At 52.3% G+C, this 24,384-nt stretch overlaps 2 protein-coding genes across 2 annotated transcripts; one reads left to right on the top strand and one right to left on the bottom strand.

Annotated features, from left to right (window-relative positions):
• The first annotated feature begins 379 nt into the window (after window positions 1–379).
• Window positions 380–1,315, top strand: LOC124705977. Its single transcript, XM_047237658.1, has one exon. The coding sequence runs from the start codon at window positions 383–385 to the stop codon at window positions 1,313–1,315; it is 933 nt and encodes a 310-aa protein (XP_047093614.1). The 5' UTR covers window positions 380–382.
• Window positions 1,316–3,746: 2,431 nt separating this feature from the next.
• On the bottom strand, window positions 3,747–5,898 carry LOC124707517 (protein LEAD-SENSITIVE 1). The gene is made up of 3 exons (XM_047239175.1): window positions 5,723–5,898; window positions 5,518–5,591; window positions 3,747–4,722 (listed from the first exon to the last, which is right to left on the bottom strand). Exons 1-3 carry the CDS (start codon window positions 5,740–5,742, stop codon window positions 3,986–3,988), a joined length of 831 nt encoding a protein of 276 aa, XP_047095131.1. The 5' UTR covers window positions 5,743–5,898; the 3' UTR covers window positions 3,747–3,985.
• Between the last annotated feature and the right edge of the window lie 18,486 nt (window positions 5,899–24,384).

Below are 24,384 nucleotides of genomic sequence, written 5' to 3'. Positions count from 1 at the left end.
TCAAAGTGTTAAACCTGAAATTTGATTTCTAAGTAAACGAAGATAGCACTACATACCTGCTAACAATCCAACCACGAGTAAATTTTGAAGACCCCATTCAATCATGACGAGAGCAACAGCTCGCCACGGCCTTGTAATTAATTAACAGAAAACTCACAATCACATGCACATGCACCATGACCAACCGAAGAAAACATTTCGCCCTGGCTTAGCTAGCTCCCCGCCGTACGTCCCACGTATATATGCACCTCCATCCGCCCTCCCCCCGCACACGAAGCCCTCTCGCCTGCAAGCTTCCAAATCCTCTCACATCACCGCATTCCCACATTCCCCCGGGTCTCGTGCGCTCGGATCTCCTCCACGATCTCCGAATCTCGTCACCATGCTGCCTTCTCACTGCGAAGACATGCTGGCCTACGCCGCCGCCGCCGCCGGACGGCGCGCGGCGCTGATCGACCCGCGTCGGTACCGGCCTAACGTGGAGGTGGCGCCCAGCTGCCCGCGCTGCGACTCGCCCAACACCAAGTTCTGCTACTACAACAACTACAGCCTCAGCCAGCCGCGCTACTTCTGCAAGGGCTGCCGCCGGTACTGGACCAAAGGCGGGTCCCTCCGGAACGTGCCCGTCGGCGGCGGGTGCCGCAAGAACCGGCGGGGCAAGCCGGTGCGGTCCACCACAGAAACCGTCTCGGCGAACCACGACGCAGCAGCGTTCTCTCCTCGGTTCCACGGCCCTGTGATCCGGCCCGACCTGCTCCTCGAAGGCATGACCGGCAGCCCGCCCGAGCCCGGCCACCAGCCCGCATCGTCCGGCAACGAAAAGCCAGCTGGAGTCGCCGATGGATCGACGATCGATATGTCGCTGCTCTACTCCAGGTTCTTGAGCCATCAACCTCTCGGCGAGAAGTGCGCCGTCGTGCCGGAATCGGTCGACACCTTGAGTGGGTCATGCACAGATGAAGTGAGCCCGCCGGCGCTGTCCGATCCGAGCCAGCACGGGTTCGGCGAGCTCTGCGGGCCGGTAAGCTGCACAGAACCCAGCAGCGCAACCACCATGCCGCAGTGCGCCGACGCCGCGCGCGCACAGGCGCTCAGCGAATATAACAACTTCAGCGTAGACCAGAGCTGCTACGACTCGCTCGGGCTGCCAACGGACGGCGGCGATCTGGTCCTCCCCTCAACCTGGGGCCAGGAGGCCAAGTACGAGCCGTTCGACTCTCTCCCCGAGGACGCCATGGGCCTCCACGCCGGCGACGATGTCTGGAGCAAAGTGCTGGGCTGCCAGGGACTAGAAGCGGCTCTCTGCAGGCCATGATCGATGGATATGAACTCATTTACTAGCTCGTTGATTCGCGGCTGCAGCCTGCCTCTGGTGTTCTTGTGATCGATTCTATGTCTTCTTCTTCTTCTTCTTCTCCTTATTTTGATCTTGTTCATAAGTAAGTAACTTATATGGGGTGTTCATCAGGGTGAAAGGACTGGTATACATGTGGGATAGAAAGGACATGTAATAATAATACTCGCTTGCTATAATCGATATACTACTGTTTAACAGCTAGCTAGCTGGGCTTCCTATTCTGAACTATCTGCTCACTTCTTCCTAGTACGATCAATCAATGTCCTTCCTCTTATACGCCTGTGGACACATGGTGATGCCGCCATGCCATGCCATGCTGGTGAATGCATGATGGATGGATGCACTGGGATTCCAACGACATGCCCTGTGGGCGGTGGTGTGGACGTTGCTCGCAATCTGAAACAGCTGCCACTAGTTGCTTGAAAGGCCGCATTTGGCCCTAGCTAGTTATAGAGGATTTACCATGCCTGCACGCCTCCATTATTGTTGCTACAACAGGACAGGCAGCTCCGAGATCCAGTCCATGGCCAGATGGTGGGAGGACGATATTGTTGTGTATGGATCGATCGATCATTACCCACTACCAGCTCCAGTGTCCTGTCATGGAGAGAGTGGTCGGAAACGATACTATGGAGTGGTGCTCCCGCCGGTCCGTAGCAGATGTGCTAGAAGCTGAGTTTTTCATTCTTGAAAGAAAGGAAAAAAGGCTTACCTTAATTCATTAATAGAGAAAGAGTTCAGAACAAGGTCTTAACATACATATAACCCGCGGAAAACAAAAGCCTAGTCTCCCGGCAACATGAGACCCGTGTGCTTAGCATCGGCTAAAACCCAAGTTTTCATGTCCATCTTAATCTTTGCAATGACGATGCCGGGCAAGGTATTGAACTTCTTAAAAATTCTTACCTTTTTCTCATTCCAAATTTCCCATGAGACAAGCATCACAAGGAGGCCATGGCCTTGTGATGCCCCGGGTGCTTAAGGACAAGATGGCTCCACCAAGACTCAACGTCCTCGAAAGCGCCCCAAGAGTTGTGGTCAAAGTGGTGCATCCCAATCCATTTTTTAAGCATATTCCATATATGGATGGTGTATCGACAATGTAGCAACAAGTGGAACACGGATTCGTCAACTAGTTGACAAAGAGGGCAAATCTCTCGTTGGGCCACCCTCTTCTTCCATGCGGTCCGCCGCCCAAACCCGATTTTCAAGGATGAGCCAAACAAAGAGCTTGCATTTGGGTGGCGCCCATTTTTTCCAAACAATCGCATCCATTGGAGAGCGAATGGGTCCCACAAACTGACTCATGTACGCCGAGGCGCAAGAGTAGGATCCAAAGGTGGTGAGCTTCCAAACAATGGTGTCTGTGTATCGTCAATGAGATCAACTTGGGAAGTGAATTGCCAAAGATTGGTAAATTCTTGAAGGTGTTGGACCGATAGACCATGGAAGATATCAATTGAAGAATCCAAGCATCATTGGCTAAAGCTTTACTAACGGTCCAAGCCATCCTCTTGGAGCGGGCATAAATGGACAGCCCTATGACTTTTGGTCTTAACCCATCCGCCCAAGGGGCATCACAAAAACTTGTCTTGTTGCCATCACCGGTCATGATCTTTAGTCATCGCGTAAAAAAGATTCCATGTCTTCCTTGCTAGAAGCTGTAGAGTTCGCACTGCATCTGAAACGAAGTAAAAAAGGGCGTCAGAAAATTCCAAAATCCACATGTTTAGAACATGAAAATCAGTTTGTTATTGACCAAGGAAAATGTTTCACACCAGCTTACCTGCATATATATGGGCATTGATCCGATTGAGAAGATGTAGTTCCCAAATCCTGCAATCCAGGGCTACGGTGCATATGGGCTTTGATCTGATTGACAGAATAAATTGGCCGATAGTCCATAATTGAGCTATATAAAAGTAGATTAATTATTTCTGGCTCCTCCCAAAAGCAAAAAAAAGGCATAATTCAGTTACTTCATATACTACTTACGCATACTCTCATATAATGTAGCCACTTCAGTCCAGAACATAGAAATCTCCAAATTCTCCTCAGAGTTGTCGTCCAATTTCTGTTTACATATGAACTCATCTGAACAGAGGACAACGGAGATAAGGAGTCCGTAAGCTTGCTGTTTCAGTTTATTCAGGTCTTGTAGCCACTCCCAGGACATATCTGGTGCTTCCACCTCTTCCGGTACTTCCGCAATACTCAAGAATTATACTCCATAAACCTGTAAAACGATCGATAACATTAATACAAGATGAATCTACCACAAAACTTCAAGACCCAATTCCATTCACAGCTCGAGAAAAAAATAGGAATATCCTATACTGTTCAAATCTGCTGTCAATGGTACATGTTCAGATCTTCAGGAAGTAAGAAATAGACAGGAGCGAAAATCTTTGTACAAATCCGTGTAAAGCCACAGCAGTCTTCAATCTTCATACAATACTGACAAACCATACACAATCGTAGTAGACATGACACTCTTGATGCAGCTATTGCCGAATGGGAAGTTCACTCTTTGCATAGTTTTAGCAGGTTTCGACAACGATCTTGGAAAATACATGGTAATGAAGGTGATGTATACATCTCCAGATTTTACAACAGCAGTGCTGCATTCTAAGCAGCAACAAGTGTGGTCACAGCCGGAGCTTGGACTTGTCCTGGAGTTGCCAGCTGACTGATGTTCGCCGGACGAATCCGGCCGCTTGCGAGTCCGGCTGTCAGGTCCTCCACCTCTAATTTCAGCACGTCTCGACGGTTGCCAATGTCGCCAGCATACCTGCTGACACAGTACACCCCGACAGCCATCACCACCATTCCATAGATGTTCGTGGTTACTAGGCGGAAAGGGGTTGAAACCACAGCAGCAAGAGGCCCGCCAATGATGGAGACAGCCTGCCCACTCTGGCCAAGCCCGACGCTACCTTGCTCAGCCACAAGCAGACCAGTCTTGCAGTATATCGCGAAGTCCTCACAGTTATTCTTGAACAGGCTGTAGCATCTGAAACCATTGCTCAACAAGTAGTTGGCACGACGGACAACCACCTCATCGGGATCAGTGGCAGCAAGCGTGCAAGTCCCTCCTCGCGCCTTGGCAAGGAAAAGGGCCGGGTTGACAGCATACTCGAAACGGTAGAGGGCACCCCCTGAGAGGAAACAGCTGAGACAGGAGGACGTCACACCATTTGTCTCTGTGGCGGCGGTGACTTCGTTGCTGCTGCATACCGAGCATGGTGTGGTGCTCCTAGCAGGGCCAGAACTCACAAGAAGATAATCAATGACTGTTCCTGTTCCAACCTCTTGGTCCCTTCCTCTGGTAAAATGGATCACCTTATCATCGCCCACGTATATTCCTGTGGAGAAAGAAATCGGTTATAAATGCAATAAAAGAACCAACAATATAGCACCTCCAACGAAATATACTACTAGTACTAATTTCAGAAAAAAGGTCCACGAGATTGCCACTGCATCGGACCTGTACTATTTGTATGATCAGAACTAAGATTTGTGCTCTCGTCTATGTTTTGGCAAGTGTTTCTAACGTGCCAGATAGTTATGCCCAATAACTGTTACACTCCAAAAAGAACATCAAAACCAAGTCTATGCCATATATATAGTAGTACATAATGTGTATGCATATGCTTCATATGTAATTGTTCGAGATATGCTCCATATGTAATTCATCGACAGATTTTTCATGATCTCCTGCCGAGCAATAAACAGCTTCAAGATTACACATCAAAACCAGAGAGGCTGGCTACGGCAATCTGCTGCACAGTTGTATAGCCAATTAAGCACTAAACGGTTACCAAAATCTGATTGTGAACGCATGGACATGCTAGCTCGTTCACTGAATCTACTGTTTTGGAAAAATTACCAACACACAGTAATCTCCTGATTTGGCAAAATAAGCAAAGCACAGTAATCTCCTAATACTGAATCTCATTGTGAACGCATAGACCCGGCTAGATTTCCATTAAAACTATAAACGCGAGGCATTCAATACGGGTTCTCTCTTCTCCTAAATCCACTGATTTAGAAACGCAACCGATTCATCAACCACCGCGACCAAAAATCTAGGCGCAAGGGGAATTAATCTGATCCAACCAAGCAAATATACACAAAGGAGGCGACAGAGCGTTCCGCACCATGATGCGCGTAGACCCAGGCGGCCCTCCAGGAGTAGATGTGATCCCCCGCCTTCAGGGTCTCCTTCCCGACCCTGAAACAATGGGGAAAAAGAAAACAGCACAAGATTCAGCAACCAACATACCAAATTAGATGCGATGGTTCGATGAGCAGTAGCGCGGAGCAGGAGAATCAGAGAACGGGTAGAGAGATTTGGAGCAGCACCTGTTGGACAGGAGACCCATGGAGACGGGAGGCTGTGGATGAATGAACGGCGAGGCGGGCGGCGAGGAAGAAGGAGAGGGACGGAAGCGAAAAGGCGCCGTGCGCTTTGGGGCAAAGCACGAATAGGGCGAGGGGAGTGGCCGTGTAGGATTCACGAGACGATACGATGATCTCGTTTCACGCACGCGTAACCGCTAGCTTTTAGTATCTGCTATATACTAGGAGTTTTTGGCTCAGCACCCCTAGTTTTTGCAACAGTTACATATCCTTGCTTTTCTGTATATAAGACCGTAAACTCATATTTCAGGTATTATAAAGTACTATTATTAACTAATAAAAGCATAACTAATTAATTATATAAAATGATATTTAGCTAATTAAATGTGTTACATGTGATGCCTTGTATATAATTTTTTTGCATGAATTAACATCATCCTACAACGTACTTCTTTCCTTTTGTCCTCAAATAAGTGATTTGGATTTGTCTAGAAAGAAGTGAAAATTTAATCAATTTTCTTTGATTAATGGTACTGATCTTATACAGAATTATAGATACAAAATGTATATCGAATAGTGGCCATATGTGAGAAACGGAACAAATATCATCTTGAGTGGTCAAACTTAATTTGACCAGTTAATTATTATCACTTGAATCTAAATACTTTCAGTTAAAATATAACCTAAAATATGTCTGGACAGATATATTAAATCGGTGACAAATACTTAGGGTCTAAAGTACAACATGTGTTAAACAAGATACTACATAAAGAACTTTAAAAGTGTCTATATGGTCATTCCTACGGGAGTGATGTTTTGGGACATGGGAGCATATGCATCCTTTATTTTGAAATGCATGTTAGACATGTTTTGAAATGTTAAAAAATTAAAACAAAAATTTCGCACGTACATCTTCATGTGCTACACACTCACAAAGTCGTTTCATGAAAAATCGACTTGTCATGTGGCGTGTGCAAAGAGACAAAATTCGGTGTTAAAACAAAGACTTGTCACATGATAAATTCTCTTTTTCACATAGTCTACAAAAATTATCATTTTTTCGTGAAACTTGACAAACACACATATATATGGAGATGTACATGTAAATTTTTTGTTAAATTTTTTTAACACTTGGAAATATGTTTTTATAGTAGAGAGATCATACGCATCCGGAAGTCGAATTGAGTTTCTGCATTCCAACCCTCAACCTTCTCTCTTCTGGGAGCGCTACCTCTCTCTCCTCCTATATTTCCGCTCGGTGCCTCCCCCTTCTCAGTCGGCAGCTCTGCTACTTGGCATGAGGATGGAAGAGGAGGCCTAGACTATAGTGTATATACTATGTCTATGACTAGGTTGAGTCTAGGTGTAGGGTTTGCTTCTAATTAAGTTTGGCGTCATGCATGTGTGGAGTGCTCCCAGCTTGTCGTCACGCGCTGTTGGGAGATGGCCGGCCTTCTTCTTCCTCCAACATCCATGGTGGGTGATGGCGAGACTGGAAAGCAACCAGATCTTCGTCAATAAGCTTGTGTTGATGCCTCTAGTGTTGGAGGTGGTCACCGAGTCTGTGTTGGCTGGATCTGGCGCTATGCGTCTCCTTGCCCTTCGTGGTGAAGATTGTGAGGAGCGGCGGATGGTGATTTCCTTGCGCTCGGCTAGGCCGGGTGGTTCGCGTGAAGATGTGTCGATTATCGGAGCTCCCAAACGACGGCTTGACTGCTCCGTTGCTACCTGCGGCCAAAGGAACCACTCCAAGAACGGGTAAGATGGTGATTTGTGGTTCTTTTTTCCTCCGTTTCGTGAGGATCTTCTTTAACCTCGATGCAGGAAAGCTTGCTGGCTTCGGCCGAAGTGGTTTCGTGTCCGGTGGCGTTGTCGTTGCCTGCGTTTGGAGGTCTTGTTGGTGCGGCGGTGAAGATGAAGGACTTGATCGTGTTTTCCTTATAGTTTCTGAGGCCCTATGTTGTACTTCTTCACTCTCAGAGGATCCTCCTTTGTAATTTGTACACCGCATTAATACAGCTTTGAGGTCCTTCAGAATCTTCCTGCATAAAAAAATGTGTTTATTATCTCTACTTCATTTTACTACAGAGTCCAAAACATACTCTCGTGAGTAAACAATAAGCGGCCTCTGCTGGCTCAGCAAGCCTTAACGCCGAAGGTTTTCCATGCCGCGTCAACGAATAGATAAAACTGAGCCGTATAGGTGGCCGGTCGGCGGCACGAGCGCTGTCGGCAGGAGCAGCGGCGGAAGCGCGTCTCGTCCGTTCTCTCCTCGTGAGCTGAAATGGAGAGGAGTAAAGAATTTCGTTTTCAGTTCAGCTATCCACGCAGAATCATCGGATCCGCGTGGCAGAAGCGAGGAGTGCAAGTGTATGCGTCGCTGCATCACCACGCAAACTGCCACAGTCACACATCTCAACATGGTCACACGTCGACGTCGTCTAGTCGAGGGCATTACTAAAACGTTTATGTATTTATTTCTCCCGTTATATGGGCACTTTTGCTAGTAACTAAGTGCACCTCAAAACCTATATACTATTTATTTTTTGAGAAACACATTATTGAATTTGCGTCAGCCAGAACACGCGCGACTAGGGATTTAAGGTGGCCTATAAAATCACTACGGGCTGGACTTGTTTTACCGGGTCTGCTAGAGATTAAAAACAAGATCCCAAAACTGTATGTTGGCACAATTTTAAAGGCCGGGCGATATACGAGGTCCATCCATGATGCTCTTACGTCATACACAAAGCAAACCTAAGGAACAGGAAATTAAATCCAATTAAAAAATATTTGCAGTGATCATTGCAGCGAGCCTAGGACACGCGATTCTTCGAGCTAGCCAGTTGACTCACTCCTCTCGCGTCGCTCCTTCAGGAAACAGAGAGGGGCAAACCCTAGCCGCCCCGTCCTCCCTCCCCTCCCCCCTCGTTGCCCCTAGACCCTAGAGGTGATGCCGGCCGAAGGCCGCAACGCCGGTTAAGGGGGCCGCGGGGATCTGACCCTCGGCTGTGGCCCCTGGCTCCTAGCACGACCATATGGTAGGAAGGTTGTCATGCTCGGCTTGCCGGGGCAGTGCTGCCCAGTGGTGTTCTCCGTCCCCGACGCGTCTCCCCCTTGGACAACAACGCTCCTCCGTTCGTGGTGGCGGGTGGCTCTCGAGATCTGGTGGCTTGGCGGCGGCCTTCCGTGTTGGAGGTGTTGGCGGTGGTGCTCTCGGCGAGGGCCCTGGATGTTGGAGCGGCGGCTCTAGATGGTGGCAGCGGCTTCGTCTTCTTCCCGGCGAGCGGTGGCCATGAGTGCTGGTCGTGTGGGCGGAGAGCAATGGTGCCGCATGTGGGGTTTTCCGTTGACCCTCGATGCCAGGTCTAGGGAGATCTCCATCTTTGTCCGGTGAAATTCTTGTCCTGCGGCTTGATCTGCGATTTTGCCGGCTGGATGGTGGTGGGTTTTCGGGATGGAGGATTCCCTTGGCCGTTGGTCGCCATGACATCATCAATGCCCCTTGAGCTGGTTCCCTCCTTGGACGCTTCGTTGAGGTTCCCCTTCCCCCCACCCTCCCCCTGCCATGGCTGAAACCCTAACCCTTGTGTGGGCAGTGGCGGCAGCTCGTCGTTGTTCCCCTTCTTGAAGGCACCGTCTAGCGCTGGAGTGGTGGCTGTCGAGTTTTTGGCTGTTGGTGGTGGTGCTTCGCGATGCTTCTTATGTGGCGACGACCTTGGTTTGGTGGTTGTTGTGCATGCTCTCGTCAGATGGTAGTGGTTGTTCCTTGTCTGCATATCTTCTTGTTGAGCCTACGTTCTGCAGCTTGTGTGTTCTCGGTGATGGTGCCTCGGGTTGGCAATGGTCGCGATGAGGTATCTAGCGCGGCAGTAGGCCTTGGTCTCTTCTATGAACCTTGGTTTGATTTTGCTCGGGAGTGTTCTTGGGGGAACCTCTCTGCCTGTCGACGATGTGGCGTCCTTCGATTCTAGGCGAGAGGGATGGGTCCCTCTTCGGAGTGAGAGACCGCGAGCTGGTCTCCATATGTTCACCTTGAAGCGATTTAAGCAGTCCTTCCGCTGTTAGTGCCTCCTTATGTCCCTTCTCCTCTTGGTGGTGGCATTCTGGAAGACGATGGTCCTAGTGTCTGAAGCGAAACTTTCTTTTTATCCTTTGTTTTGAGTTTGGTGTGGAGGAAGTTTTCAAGGGTCAAGAGAGGAGGATGATACAATATGATCAAGAAGAGTGAAAAGTCTAAGCTTGGGGATGCCCCCGTGGTTCATCCCTGCATATTTCAAGAAGACTCAAGCATCTAAGCTTGGGGATGCCCAAGGCATCCCATCAACAACTTATCAGGTCACCTCTAGTGAAACTATATTTTTATTCTGTCACATCTTATGTGCTTTACTTGGAGCGTATGTGTGCTTTTATTTTTGTTTTGTTATTTTCACTCTCTGAATAAATTCATGCTTGTGTGGGAGAGAGACACGCTCCGCTTTTTCATATGAACACTTGTGTTCTTGTTATCACCAGAATTTTACCGAGTCAGAGGTGGGCCGCGATCAAGATGGGTTTGAAGATTATACATAGAAGAAATACGTGAATCGGCCTTACATGCAAAGTTTGGGCTAGTTTTCCCTTGTATCTGTAACATATTAGATTACGTGTCGGTTAGGAGTTAGAGTTTTACCCGTGCACGGTTAGGTGCACGCCTGAATTAGAAAGTCCCTTGGACTATAAATATGTATCTAGGGTTTATGGAATAAACAACAACCAACGTTCAACACAAAAAAATCTCGGCGCATCGCCAACTCCTTCGTCTCGAGGGTTTCTCCTGGTAAGCACCATGCTGCCTAGATCGCATCTTGCGATCTAGGCAGCATAAGCTTATTTACGTTGTTCATGCGTTGCTCGTGCCGAAGCCTTTTTGATGGCGAGCAACGTAGTTATCTTAGATGTGTTAGGGTTAGCATTGTTCTTCGTATCATATGCTGTCGTAGTGCAACCCTTATACATCTAGCCGCCCTTACACCTATCTTAGGTGTAGGGGCGGCACCCCGCTTGATCATCGTTTAGTAGATCCGATCCGTTACGGTTGCTCCTTGTTCTTCAAGGATTAGTTTAACATCCGCAGTAGTTAGGCCTTACAAAGGGTTGGAGGATCCAGCGGCGTGTAGGGTGTAGTTTGCTAGCCCTAGACAGGATGTTCCGGGATCAACTTCGTGTTGGTTTTTAGGCCCTGTCTAGGATCGGCTTACGATCACCGTACGCGAGCGCGAGGCCCAATCGTGAGTAGGATGATCCGATTATGCGGTGAAAACCCTAAATCGTCGTAGATCGCTTTAGCTTTATCTTGATCAAGCAGGACCACCATATATTCGTACACCTCGTATGAATCATGGGTGGATCGGCTCTTTGAGCCGATTCACGGGATAACCCGAGAGCCGATCGAGGCTCGTATTTAACGTTTACGTGTATGCCATGCAGGAAACTAAGCGAGGCATCATCCAACACCTTCCCGACCGTGTATAGGTCAGGTGGCACGCCCTTGCGACAGCATCGGACGTGTGACCAGAAGGCTTTGCGGGCCGGCGCTCTGAGGGACTGGGGCCAGCCGCAGCCCTAGTTGTTCCCGGCTCTACGGTGTTGCCAGTCGCTGCCCGCCGGTGGATTTCTGACCGCAACACATTCTGGCACGCCCGGTGGGACTATCTTCGACATCCACCGCATCGCCATCTACATCCGAGATGGCGGAAAGCAGTCCGGTCAAGTACGAGGATCTGACTGACGAGCTCAAAAAGAAGCATGACGAGATCAAGGCAGTCCTCGAAGCCGAACTCATCGGCTCTTTCCACGTAACCCGCTCCCATGGCGTCGGTGGAAGGGGTTCTCACCGAAGGCGCACTCGATGGAGTGGACCTGTCCGCCCCGTCGAAGAACGCACCGGGTCGCTGCGTCAGGAGATCAACTACATGGTGGCTCATTCGCCGCACCGCCACTCGAGAGCCTCGGTGAACACTTTGGAGCGTGTCGCTCTGCGCGTGATCCAGGAAATCATGAGCCATCGGTATTCTCCGTCGGGACCAGCTCTGGGGACTTACAAAGGAGAGGTGCCACTCCAGTCCCATCCACCGCTGCCGTTCGCATGGGCGGCACCAGAAGTGCCGAACTCATCGGCATACGTCGTCTACAAGATTGGTGGTGATCCTAGTGACTACCAATTCCTACCTGAGGCGCCTAAGGAGATCCCGCACGGATACACGTGCGCATACGTGCCAGACTGCAGTACCTGGGCACTCTCGAGCCAGGCTGCAACAGCAGGGGCCTCTGGAACAGCAGGAGGAATGTCGGGAGCAGATCTTGAGAAGCAAACGTGGTTAGCTAGGTACATCACTCCGACAAACCTCCAGAGCTCAGCTCCTGCAGTTGGCTCAGAACCGGAAAAGCAAGCATGGCTGGATAAGTACGCCACCCCGGCGAATCTTCAGGGTTCGATACCTGCAGCCATCACCGCGGATCAGATTTGTACGATTCTGAAAGATCAGTTCGGCATGATGCCGAAAAGGAAGACGTTCGGCTATACCAAGCCGTACCCTAACGAGTACGAATCGATCCCGCTACCACCCAAATATCGGCTCCCGGACTTCACAAAGTTTAGTGGATCAGATGGTTCCAGCTCCATCGAGCATGTGAGCCGATATTTGGCACAGCTGGGCACGATCTCAGCATCAGACGAGCTGCGTGTGAGGTTCTTCGCACAGTCCCTCACAGGATCGGCTTTCGGGTGGTACACATCGCTGCCACCGAACTCAATCCGGACTTGGAAGCAGCTTGGAAGAGCAGTTCCATGAGCAAGTATCACTCGGAGGCTTCCGAGGCTGGCATTGCCGATCCGGCACAAGTACGACGAAGCGCGGGGAAATAGTGTCGGAATACATCCAGCGCTTCAGACCGTGAGGAACCGATGCTATTCGGTTCACGTAAGTGAAAAAGAAGCGATCGAGTTGGCGGTGGTGGGTCTCTCATCATCGATCAAGGACGTGGCCTCCCAGCGTACTACCCTTCATTGGCGCACATGGTGCGTGCTGTCGGCATATGAACGAGCGCCACCCGGATGTTTACCAGGACAAATTCAAGCGTGCGGTGGCCCCGGTTGAGGCGGACGAGGATGAAGGTGCTGCGGGAGATCGAGAGGTAGCAAGTGGCTGAATGGACTCGAGCGGCAGGCCCCGTGTCCCGCAAATGGGTGAAGCCACAAGGCCCTCCAAAAGGGTTCGACTTCGACGTGACCAAAACCGAGCAGATTTTCGATCTCTTACTCACGGAGAAGCATATAAAGGTACCCGAAGGCCACAAGATCCCCACGGTGCAAGAGCTGAACGGAAAGCCATACTGCAAGTGGCATAACACGTTCACCCACACCACGAACGACTGCAGGGTGTGGCGGCAGCAGATCCAAATGGCGATAGAAAAAGGGCGGTTAATTTTCAACCAGTACGCCATGAAGGTCGACACACACCCCTTCCCCGCCATTAACATGGTGGAGTACACTTACCATGGAGGGTGCCAGCCAGATTTCTCGTGCAATATCAACATGGTGGGACCCGGGCACCACTCGGTAAGGACGGAGATGAGGGCAGCTGCTCTCATAGCAAGGACACAGAGGAAGCCGCTCCACGCGATCGGCTCCGCCACGACGGCAAGCGCTACGTCACAGAGGGAGAAGTGAAGAACATAAGATATCAGCGACCTCTCTCTGATCACCTCCTCAACAAGTATGTGAGTCAGTATGACCAACGCCGATTGTACAACGACGATGATGAAAAGGATCGTCTGGCTAGGGACGACAGGAGACGTCGTCGGCATGATCACGACGAGGAGCGATACGAACGCCACGCCAAGGAAAAGTCGAGGGAGCAAGACGACGTGGATAGGCACTGGGACTACCCCTTCTTCAGACACTGCTGGGATTCAGGAATGAGCCGATTGCCTACAATCGGCAACTGCCCAGAATGCAAACAAAGGAAGAAGGATGCAGCTAACGTGTCTGTGTTCAAGCGTCTAGGGCCTCTCCCGCCTCGGAACAAGCATGCTGAGTCCGCTCGGGTGGAAGATCTCAAGGAACTAGAGGACGATGATGAAGAAGACAAGTATCATCGGCCAAGATGGTGCCCTGATGGGCTCAGCCGTTCCCGTAAGCGAAGGGTTCAGCGTCTCGCGTGGGTTGGAAGAAGCCGAAAGATTATACCCGCACACGTTGAGAAAGGCACGGCCTGATCCGGCCGCCAAAATTCAGCGAACCCCGGACGAAGAAGGTCGGCCACAAAGAAAAGAGTGGCGCCCCAAGCAAAGGAGAGCCGATGATGAAACATCGGCCGGCACAAACATGGTGCTCATCCTCCCAACGGAGTTTACCGCTCGAAGATTAAACGATGCACTCAAGGTGGACGACGGCGAGCGCATCGACATGACAAAGGATGAAGTTAGGCTGGTCGTATCCACCGGCCTAACCATGTAGCTGGAGCAAATCAATGAGCAAACGTGGCGAGGCTGATCCTTGTGATCGGCCCCAAAAATTTATGGAGGGACATTACAAAACCTTCATCGAACAAGCAACGTGGAGGCCGATTCCAGCAGTCGGCCAAAATTATCCTCATCATACATTCTGCCTGGGTTCTGCATTTGATTCAACAGGGAATACCTGAGGAGCCGATACCATCAAATCCCTTGAAAGAATCGGCTCGGGGGGCACCTAGGTGGATAAAACACGAGGATATGCAGTAGAAGCGTCTTACAAATGCCCAGCAGCCTAAGATATCCTTTGATAATGGGTATTGAAGTATGGGGGCCGATACATAAATCGACCGTAAAAATTCAAAAAATTTTAAGCACAGCCGATGCAGCAGACATCGACTTAAGGATATAAAGCCGATGCATAGCCATCAACTCAAGAGGTATAACTGTTATAATCAGAGAGTCAATGGAGCAGGAAGTGGGCCACGAAGAGAGACTCTAATGGAAGAACTCCTCAATGGAGTGGTTTAATGGCTCAGATCCTCTCTTCAAGAACCCCCGGATTCTTTTTGCGAGTATTCGAGTCCGCAGTATCAGCTGGGGCAAGTTTGAGGGATCATGACCCTGACCAATGCCAAGAGCAGCATGGATGTGCAGATCAGGTTAAGGGAGGGTTGCATCAGATCCACCGAAGGAACGGAGCCGATCTCGACTCGCAAAGACGAAGAAGTGGACCGAAGAAGCTCGGGGCAGCTCACCCCGAAGGTTCTCTCGTTCGGGAAGCCGATTTTGTTGAAATCGGGCTGGCTCGCGTTATGATTTGAGGCCAATGGCGGCACATTGGGCTGACTCACTACCTTTCCCGCCTTGATCGAGGCTCGGGGGCAGCTTGCCCTGAAGGACCCTTTGCTATAAGGAGCCGATTTTTGTTGAAATCGGTTGGTTTTACATCTCAGCTTGAGTTAGCAATGGTCTCAGAGATTGGCAGGAAAATGTCTGGAAACCTGAGGTTAATGATGAGGCCAGGCATTTATTTCAGGGGTTTTTTGCCGTTGAATCCAACATTACGCTCAGTGACTGCGGATTGGACCTGTTCGGTTAGAAGTTTAGGGATCTGAATTTGAGCAAGGTTTGCAGGTTACCGATGTGTTGCCATCGGCTTATTGAGCGGTGATCAAATTAGCAATCGGCCAAGTCAGTATGAAAAGAAGTCGGCGAAATCAAGTTAAGGGAAATTCTTCATTAATATTGGGATTTTTTTTTTACAATGAAGAGCCGACTACTCAAAGAACAAAAGAAGAGCCGATTGCTCAAGGGACTACTAATCCTACATGACTACTCCTCGCTAGCATCGTCATCGGCGTCGCCATCGGTGCTACTGCCGGAGAATTCCTCGCCGCTGCTGCCCCAGCCGTCGGCCGGAGCTTCCTCCTCCTCGTCATCATCATCATCCTCGCTGTCCGCCCAAGTGTGGAAGCGCTTCGTCGGCGGGTACCCAGCGGAAGAGGAGGAATCATCTTCCTCCTCCTCCTCTTCTCCTTCCTCGTCGTCATCGTCATCCACACTTGTGTTCTTGTTATCACCAGAATTTGACCGAGTCAGAGGTGGGCCGCGATCAAGATGGGTTTGAAGATTATACATAGAAGAAATACGTGAATCGGCCTTACATGCAAAGTTTGGGCTAGTTTGCCCTTGTATCTGTAACATATTAGATTACGTGTCGGTTAGGAGTTAGAGTTTTGCCCGTGCACGGTTAGGTGCACGCCTGAATTAGAAAGTCCCTTGGACTATAAATATGTATCTAGGGTTTATGGAATAAACAACAACCAACGTTCAACACAAACAAATCTCGGCGCATCGCCAACTCCTTCGTCTCGAGGGTTTCTCCCGGTAAGCACCATGCTGCCTAGATCGCATCTTGCGATCTAGGCAGCATAAGCTTATTTACGTTGTTCATGCGTTGCTCGTGCCGAAGCCTTTTTGATGGCGAGCAACGTAGTTATCTTAGATGTGTTAGGGTTAGCATTGTTCTTCGTATCATATGCCGTCGTAGTGCAACCCTTATACATCTAGCCGCCCTTACACCTATCTTAGGTGTAGGGGCGGCACCCCGCTTGATCATCGTTTAGTAGATCCGATCCGTTACGGTTGCTCCTTGTTCTTCAAGGATTAGTTTAACATCCGCAGTAGTTAGGCCTTACAAAGGGTTGGAGGATCCAGCGGCGTGTAGGGTGTAGTTTGCTAGCCCTAGACAGGATGTTCCGGGATCAACTTCGTGTTGGTTTTTAGGCCCTGTCTAGGATCGGCTTACGATCACCGTACGCGAGCGCGAGGCCCAATCGTGAGTAGGATGATCCGATTATGCGGTGAAAACCCTAAATCGTCGTAGATCGCTTTAGCTTTATCTTGATCAAGAAGGACCACCATATATTCGTACACCTCGTATGAATCATGGGTGGATCGGCTCTTTGAGCCGATTCACAGGATAACCTGAGAGCCGATCGAGGTTCGTATTTAACGTTTACGTGTATGCCATGCAGGAAACTAAGCGAGGCATCATCCAACACCTTCCTGACCAGGTATAGGTCAGGTGGCACGCCCTTGCGACAAGCATCGGACGTGTGACCAGAAGGCTTTGCGGGCCGTCGCTCTGAGGGACTGGGCCAGCCGCAGCCCTAGTTGTTCCCGGCTCTACGGTGTTGCCAGTCGCTGCCCGCCGGTGGGTTTCTGACCGCAACAGTTCTTCGTTTTACTTTTAATGTTCATGGCGAAGGTTGAAAACTGCTTCGTTCATTGCTATTTGGTTGGAAACAGAAAATGCTCCATGTGGTAATTGGTATATTTTCTTGAATAATTTGATACTTGGCAATTGTTTTGAGTTCTCAAATAGATCATGTTTAAGCTCTTGCATCATGTCGTGTTGAACCTAGTAGTGGAGAACTACCATAGAGCTTGTTGAAATTTGGTTTGCATGATTGGTCTCTCTGAAAGTCTAGATATTTTCTGGTGAAGTGTTTGAACAACAAGGAAGACAGTGTAGAGTCTTATAATGCTTGCAATATGTTCTTATGTAAGTTTTGCTGTACCGGTTCATACTTGTGTTTGCTTCAAACAACCTTGCTAGCCAAAGCTTTGTACTGAGAGGGAATACTTCTCGTGCATCCAAAACCTTGAGCCAAAACCTATGCCATTTGTGTCCACCATACCTACCTACTATGTGGTATTTCTCTGCTATTCCAAAGTAAATTGCTTGAGTGCTACCTTTAAAATTTCATTCCTTGTCTTTGCAATATATAGCTCATGGGAAAATAGTCTTAAAAACTATTGTGGTAAAGAATATGTAGCTTATGTATCTTATTTCTTATAAGTTGCTTGTTGAGCGGTAACCATGTTTTTGGGGACGCCATCAACTATTACACCTTTGTTGAATATCATGTGAGTTGCTATGCATGTTCGTCTTGTCTGAAGTAAGGGTGATTTATCATGATCAAATGGTTTGAGTATGCATATTGTTAGAGAAGAACATTGGGCCGCTAACCAAAGCCATGAATCATGGTGGAAGTTTCAGTTTTGGACATTAATCCTCAATCTCTTATGAGAATATTATCTCGTTGTTGAATGCTTATGCATTAAAGAGGAGTCCATTATCTGTTTTCTATGTTGTCCCGGTATGGATGTCCTTAGTTGAGATCTATCAAAAACGAGAAATCAAATGCGATCTATCCCCTTGGACCTTTGTACAGGCGGCATAGAGATACCCCTTTGTGACACTTGGTTGAAACATATGTTATGCAATGATAATCCATGTAAATCCAAGCTAATTAGGACAAGGTGCGAGCACTATTGGTATTCTATGCATGAGGCTTGCAACTTATAGGATGTCTTATGCATAACACATATGAATTATTACTACCATTGACAAAATTGTTTCTATGTTTTCAAAATAAAAAGCTCTAGCAATAAAATAGTAATCCATGCTTCCCTCTGCGAAGGACCATTCTTTTACTTTATGTTGAGTCAGTTTACCTATTTCTTTCTATCGTAGAAGCAAACACTTGTGTCAACTGTGTGCATTGATTCCTACATACTTGCTTATTTGCATTCATCATATTACTTTGTGTTGACAATTATCCATGAGATATACATGTTGAAGTTGAAAGCAACTCGTCGTGGTATCGTCACGGCATATGCCATAGGGTGGCTAATCGAAGGGGCTCCCGAGAGATCTCACGGCGGTATCCGGAAGCGGGTATGGGCACGAGCGACACGGCGACGTACCCAGGTTCGAGGCTCCTCCGGTGGAGGTAAAACCTCTACTCCTGCTATGAGTGTATATGGTAATCACACAAGCACAATGGTGCTCCTAGAGCCGTGTCCGGCTGGCCCCGAGAGGCTAAGGGAGACGATGGTCTCTCTCACGTGGCAGCGCCGTAGGTAGGTGAAAGCAATAAGTGATCGATCGTCCCCGCACGAGAGGGGGTAGTGCGGCTTATATAGGCACCGGCACTTTACATATAAGACCCTATAGTCTACTGGCCGGCTTGGCCGGCTTCGGCTTCCGCTCCTTCCCGAGGTGGTGACGTCAAGAGCCGTTGAGGCGTCATGGCCTGTCCCATCCGGCTGCCACGGTCAGCCGGTATGGAGAGGAAGCGTCTCTGTCGCCGTCAGCCACTGTAGCCTGTACGGCGCGTCGTAAGCCATGATGGCCTGTCCGGCGCGTGGCACTATTGCTCCAAAGTGCCCCGCGCTTTACGGAAGATGAAGTCAGCGTGGACTTTGGGAACCCGGATCACCAACCCGGTTCCTTCCAAGGCAAGACTCGCCAGCCTCGAGTCGGTCCGAGGTACAGCACCCCGGCCGGATATGGCTTGTAGAAGCCGGCCCAGCTACAGCATTGGCGGCCGTAGCCGGGCCGACTAGGACCTAGAGCCAGCCGGCTTCCGGACCAGCCGGCCACGGCGCCGCCCGGCCGCTCCTCGCCCGGCCTTTGCCGCGAGCCGCCGCTGGCCAGCCGGCCGCTCACCGTCCATTGCCCTACCCGGGGTCTTCCCCCGACATTAGCCCCCGAAGCCGGCAAGGTCCTGCGTTTAGAAGGACCTAGGCAGGTTTTCCCCGGCTTCTTGAATATATTTGACGGCACTTGGAGGGGCCGACTGAGAATTTTCATTCAGCCGGCTGCGCCCTCATCCGGCTCGTTCCTGCCGGCTGCTCCCAGCCGGCCGCTTTTTGCACTTGTGTAGTTTTTGCCTTCTCGCAAGATTTGGTGGCGCCTCCGCCTTGCTGATGAATTTTGGTTCGACTGGAACTTTTTGTCCGGCTCCGGCTTGCTGCGCGCCGGGGTCTCCGCCGCCTCGGGTCCTGCGCCCGACTTGACCGGTCCGACGCCCGGCCCGGCGGTCGGTTCGTCCGGTCACATCAATGTCCCTCCGGATCCGGTGCGGTTGTGGGCGACGTGGTGTGGCGGTTTCGGTAACGGCAGGGTCGTGGGAGGAGTTACGGCGCAGTAAATCCGGAGACGTGGCCCACGTCGGCCACTTGGAGGCCAACCGCCCGCGCCCGAGGGCTTTAAAAGCCGCGGGGAGGCATCGAGGCGGTACTTGGCCATTTCTTCCTCCTCGCGCTCCTCGCCTCGCAACCTCTCTCCGCTCGAGCTTTTCACCGCTCCGGTGCGATTTCTTCTTCCGCTCCCCCGGCGAACATCGGCGAGCAGCTGCCCCGACGATCCTCCGCCGTGCCGTCGCCGCAAGCCTGTCAGCCCGGCGCCACGGGGCCACGCGCATCGACGGCGCGCCCCTCTCCGCCGCGTTCTCCTCCGGCGAGGAGCGGTTCTTCTTCGCCCTTCCGTCTCTCTTGGACCTCTTCTTCTTCTTCGTCTTCGATGGCCCAGCCGAGTGGCTCTTGGAAAGGATCTTACATGCGGGAGGACGACATCGCCCGGCTGGTGCGCCTCCGCCGCATCCCGGCGGGGGTGATTACGAGGCCGCCGGGCGCGGAGATGGAGCCTCGGCCGGAGCCCGGCGAACGCGTGGTCTTCGGCGTGCACCTCGACCGCGGACTGGGCCTGCCGGCTTCCAATTTCTTCCGCCGCTTCCTCGACCATTTCGGCCTGCAGCCGCACCACTTGCCGGCCAACGCCATGATCCTCCTCAGCTGCTACGTGGCCTTCATGGAAGGCTACGCCGGCTTGTGGCCGGACGTGGAGTTTTGGAGCCGGCTCTTCTACCTCAAGGCGCAAACGACCGAAGGCCGCCTGAGGATCTGCGGCGCCGCCTCCATCTATCCCCGCACGGGTACGCACTTCCCGAAGATTCCGACTGTCGATTCTGTGAAGAATTGCGCAGATGTCTTTTTCTATGTGCGGAATGCGAGCCCAGCCTTCGACCGGCTCAACTCTGCCGGAATACAACCCGGCTCCGCCGCCGGCCGGATCAACCGGGCTGCAACGCCAAGTCCTCGGACCCGGACGCGGAGGTGAACCTCTTGAGTGACTTCCTGAGTGAGTGCGTCACGAGCGGCCGGCTTAGTGCCGAGGACCTCCTCTGCACCTACATCTCGCGCCGGGTCATACCGCTCGCGGGCGCGTCCACAAGATTGGCCATATGTCCGGCCGGCTCGACCCGACCCGGACGTCGAAGGCGGAGCTTTCCCGCCTGCAGGTGGCTCACCGGGTGAACAACATCACCAAGGCCAACATGCCCGACAACCTGGGATTGGGGGCTGCCGCCCTACGACCGGAAACATCCGCCAGAACTAGTAAGTTTAATGTTTTTGCCGTCTTCCGGCTTGCGGCTGCGTGGCCGACTTGATATTTATCTTGTTGCTTTCAGCTTTTCACCCGCCAAGGCATCGAGGATGGCGACTGGGCGACGAAGGTCTGGACGCCGGATCACGTCGACCCGGCTGACCCAGCTGGCGACCAAGCCGGCGACGACGATCTGCCGGAGGTGCAGGATCGTGGCGGCTGCGGGGAACACAACCCGCCGCCCTCGCCCGAGCACGAGCAGGAGCAGGAGCAGCCGCAGGCGGAGCCGGCCGAATCCGGCACGGGGCCCATCCCGCCGGTGCCTCGCGCGCGGTGCCGCCTGCGGGCACGGCGACTTCCAAGCCGAAGGGGAAGAAGCGGGCCGGCAGCGGGTCTACGGCTGCCACGGAGGCGAGAGTCAAGAAGCAGCGCCGGCTGGCGCCCAAGAAAGTCCCGGAGAAAGCCGGGTGAGTTCCTTTTCCTCTGTTGTTTGATTCCTTTTCTTTCCTCTTCGTACTTATCTTTTCTTGCTTGTTTGGCTAGGGCTGCGATCAAATTCACCCAGGGAGGCGGCTCTAGGCAAGCTCCTCCCGGTCGCGTCGCCGCTCGCGGCAAAGGAGGGAGCCGACCCCGCAACCTTCGGCGCGCGCGCGCACGCCGCCGGCTGCCAACATGCCGCCCGCGGGCACGCCGCCTTCTCGCGGGGGCGTCTTCTTCAGCCCGCGCCTTCTAAGGCGCCTGGCGGTGGAGACCAGGGTCAGTCGGCGCGCCGGCCGACTATAGACGACATGTTCCCGCGCCGTGCCCCGTTTGTGGAGCGCACGGCCGGAGCTGGAGCTGGAGCTGGCGCTGGCGGGGCTGCGCCGTCTGCGACCGGAGTCGGCGGGCCCGCGCCCAGCGTTGTGGTGCTGGAGGGCGCCCCGGATGGGACGGCTCCCACCGGGCCGACTGCTTCAACCGCGCCGCCTCCATCTTCGGAGCCGACGAGGAGGGAGCCGACCGGGAAGGAGCCGGCGAGGGAGGAGCCGGCGCGCTCGAAGGACGCCGACTCCCGGGCGCTGGTGAGGACAGAGGGTCCAGCGGGCCCGTCTGAAGGCCTTCATGTGGCGAAGGGCGCCCGGCTGGTGGCTGTGCCGTCCGCCTCCGACTCCAGCCTTCGGCTCGGCCGGGACTATGGAGAAGGCATGGCGTCGGGCGAACTCCCGCGAGATTATCAGCCGGGAGGGGCAGCCCGGCAAGGCGCCCATGAAGATGCTTTTCTCCGGCTACCGCGCCAGCCTCAAGACCAAGGCCGCCGAGACCCTTGCCCGACCGGCGACGCCGGAGGATGCGGAGAAGGTGTGTTTTCTTTTCTTTTGCAATTTTGTTGTTATCCCGTTAGCCCTCCGAGACGTGGGCCGACCGCTTGGAGCCGGTCCGGGTTTCATCTAAGCAACCGATTCTTTCGTACGGTTGAGGAGCGGCGCACCTTCCTGTACAACCAGGTGGTGACCAGCTACCATAAGGCCAAGATCGAGCGAGCCGGCTTGGCTCGCGAACTGGAGGCTGTCAAGGGTGAGGCCTTCTTTCTTTTGACTTTGCTTTTTCTGTTGAGTTTCTTTTCTTTTACTGACGGCTTCATTTTTGCCGGCTTGCAGCTGAGGCCGCCCGGATCCCACAGCTGGAGTCGGACCTCCGAGTTGCCCGCGCTCAATGCGTCACGAGCGAGGAGGCGAATCGGGCTGCTGCCGCCAAGCTGAAGGTGGCCGATGGGGAGCCGTAGCGGCTGCGCCAGCCTGAGGCTAACCACCTCAAGGAGCTTGCCGCCCTCAAGAAGGACGGGGAGGAGAAGCTGGCGGAGCTGAGCAGGCGGCTGGACGAGGTGGAGAAGCAGCGGCTTGCGCTTCACGAAGAGGTGACCACCAAGTCCAACAAGCTATCGGCCACCGCCAAGCGGTGGTTGGAGGAACTTAGCGCGCTCGACCGCGGCTTGGCGGGTGAGTCTTTAGTCTTATGCCTTCCCCTTTGCCGGCTTAGGTTGGCGGTCGGCGGCAGAAACTTGATTTTTTCGATATCTCCATCTTCGGGCTGGGGGCAGTCGGTTCTTGCCGGCTGCCGCCAGGCTTTCTTTAGGACTTCGAAAATTTGCATTTTTCAGCTTATTTCGGCTTTGACAGCTCCTAACATGCTTTTCTTCTTGCAGCGTCCTTCCCTGAGGCGCAGGATCGGGCGTTAGCGGCCGCTGGCGTGGCGCGGGAGGAGCGCCGGCAGGCCACCGGGGAGCAGAGCTCCGATCGCTTCACCATGGACGACTATCCGACGTCCATCGCCGCCCGCGTGGAGCCGGTCACCAAGCTTGGCCGGGAGCTGCGGAAGGCGGCGGAGGAGCTGATCCGGCTGCTTTGGCCAACGGAGACGCTGCCACAAGACCTCTCCAACCTCATCTCCTGGCCGGAGAGGGCTCCCGACCGCTTCCTCGGATCGGAAGGAGTCGGCCACGCGCGCTGGAGCCGACATGGCGCTGTCCTTCGTGCTTTCCTGGTATAACGAGGTTAGTCTCGACCAGTTGGAGTACCGGCGCGCTGACGTGGAGGACAAGCTCCCGGCGGAGAACAAGGCTGCTCGGCTTGCCCGCGCTCGCGCCATTGCCGACTTCGTCGACAAGGCCATCTTCATCGCGGACTCCGAATCCGCCGTCCGACGACGAGGAGGAGGAGGCCGAGGACGAGGAGGCGGAAGACGTGCCCGAGGATGACCCGGCAGCCGGTTCTGCTGACGCCCCGCCGGCTGGTCCTGATCCAGCCGATGCTTAGCTTGTACCTGTTATCTTATGCTTTTGCAAGGCAATTTTATTAAATCCCCGGGATGCCGGGTGCATATGTAAGACAATGTTATTATCCTTTTATTAAGGCACACTTTAATGTGTTTGTTAATCATTTGTGTGCCGGCTTGCTTTCTTTCGACCTGTTCGCTTTTTCCTATCCGCCCCACTCTTTGGCTATGCTCTTGCCGGTCGTACGTCCGACTTGCGATCCGTCGCCGGATCAAGAGCGGGCCGCTGAGGGAGGCCGACGCATTTCGGCCGAACAAGCTGAGTTCGGCAATCCGACACTTTATGAAAATTTGCAAGTAAATTCGCTTTTACTCTTTCCCTTAGTCGTTTTTCGCGTGCCGGCTCCCTAGGCCTTACTCCCGCCAGCCGGACAGCCGGGTTGCGGTCTGTAGCTGGATCGGAAGCCGGCTGTCGGAAACCGGGTCACGTTATTGAGCCGACCGCGTGAGAGAGTTCAAGCCAATTGGCGAAACAAGGTAAAGTACGCGAAAAAACTTGTCGGAAACGGCGCTCTTGGCGCAAGCTTTTTCATAACTCACAAAAGGGATACAAGGGATACATACATTCCTGTTCTCATGTGTAAAATGGGCGGAGTAACCTGACATTCCAGGGACG

The sequence above is a fragment of the Lolium rigidum genome, chromosome 4 (genome assembly GCF_022539505.1).
Source record: "Lolium rigidum isolate FL_2022 chromosome 4, APGP_CSIRO_Lrig_0.1, whole genome shotgun sequence".
Taxonomy (NCBI): Eukaryota; Viridiplantae; Streptophyta; class Magnoliopsida; order Poales; family Poaceae; genus Lolium; species Lolium rigidum.
This window is presented reverse-complemented; position numbering and strand designations above follow the sequence as displayed.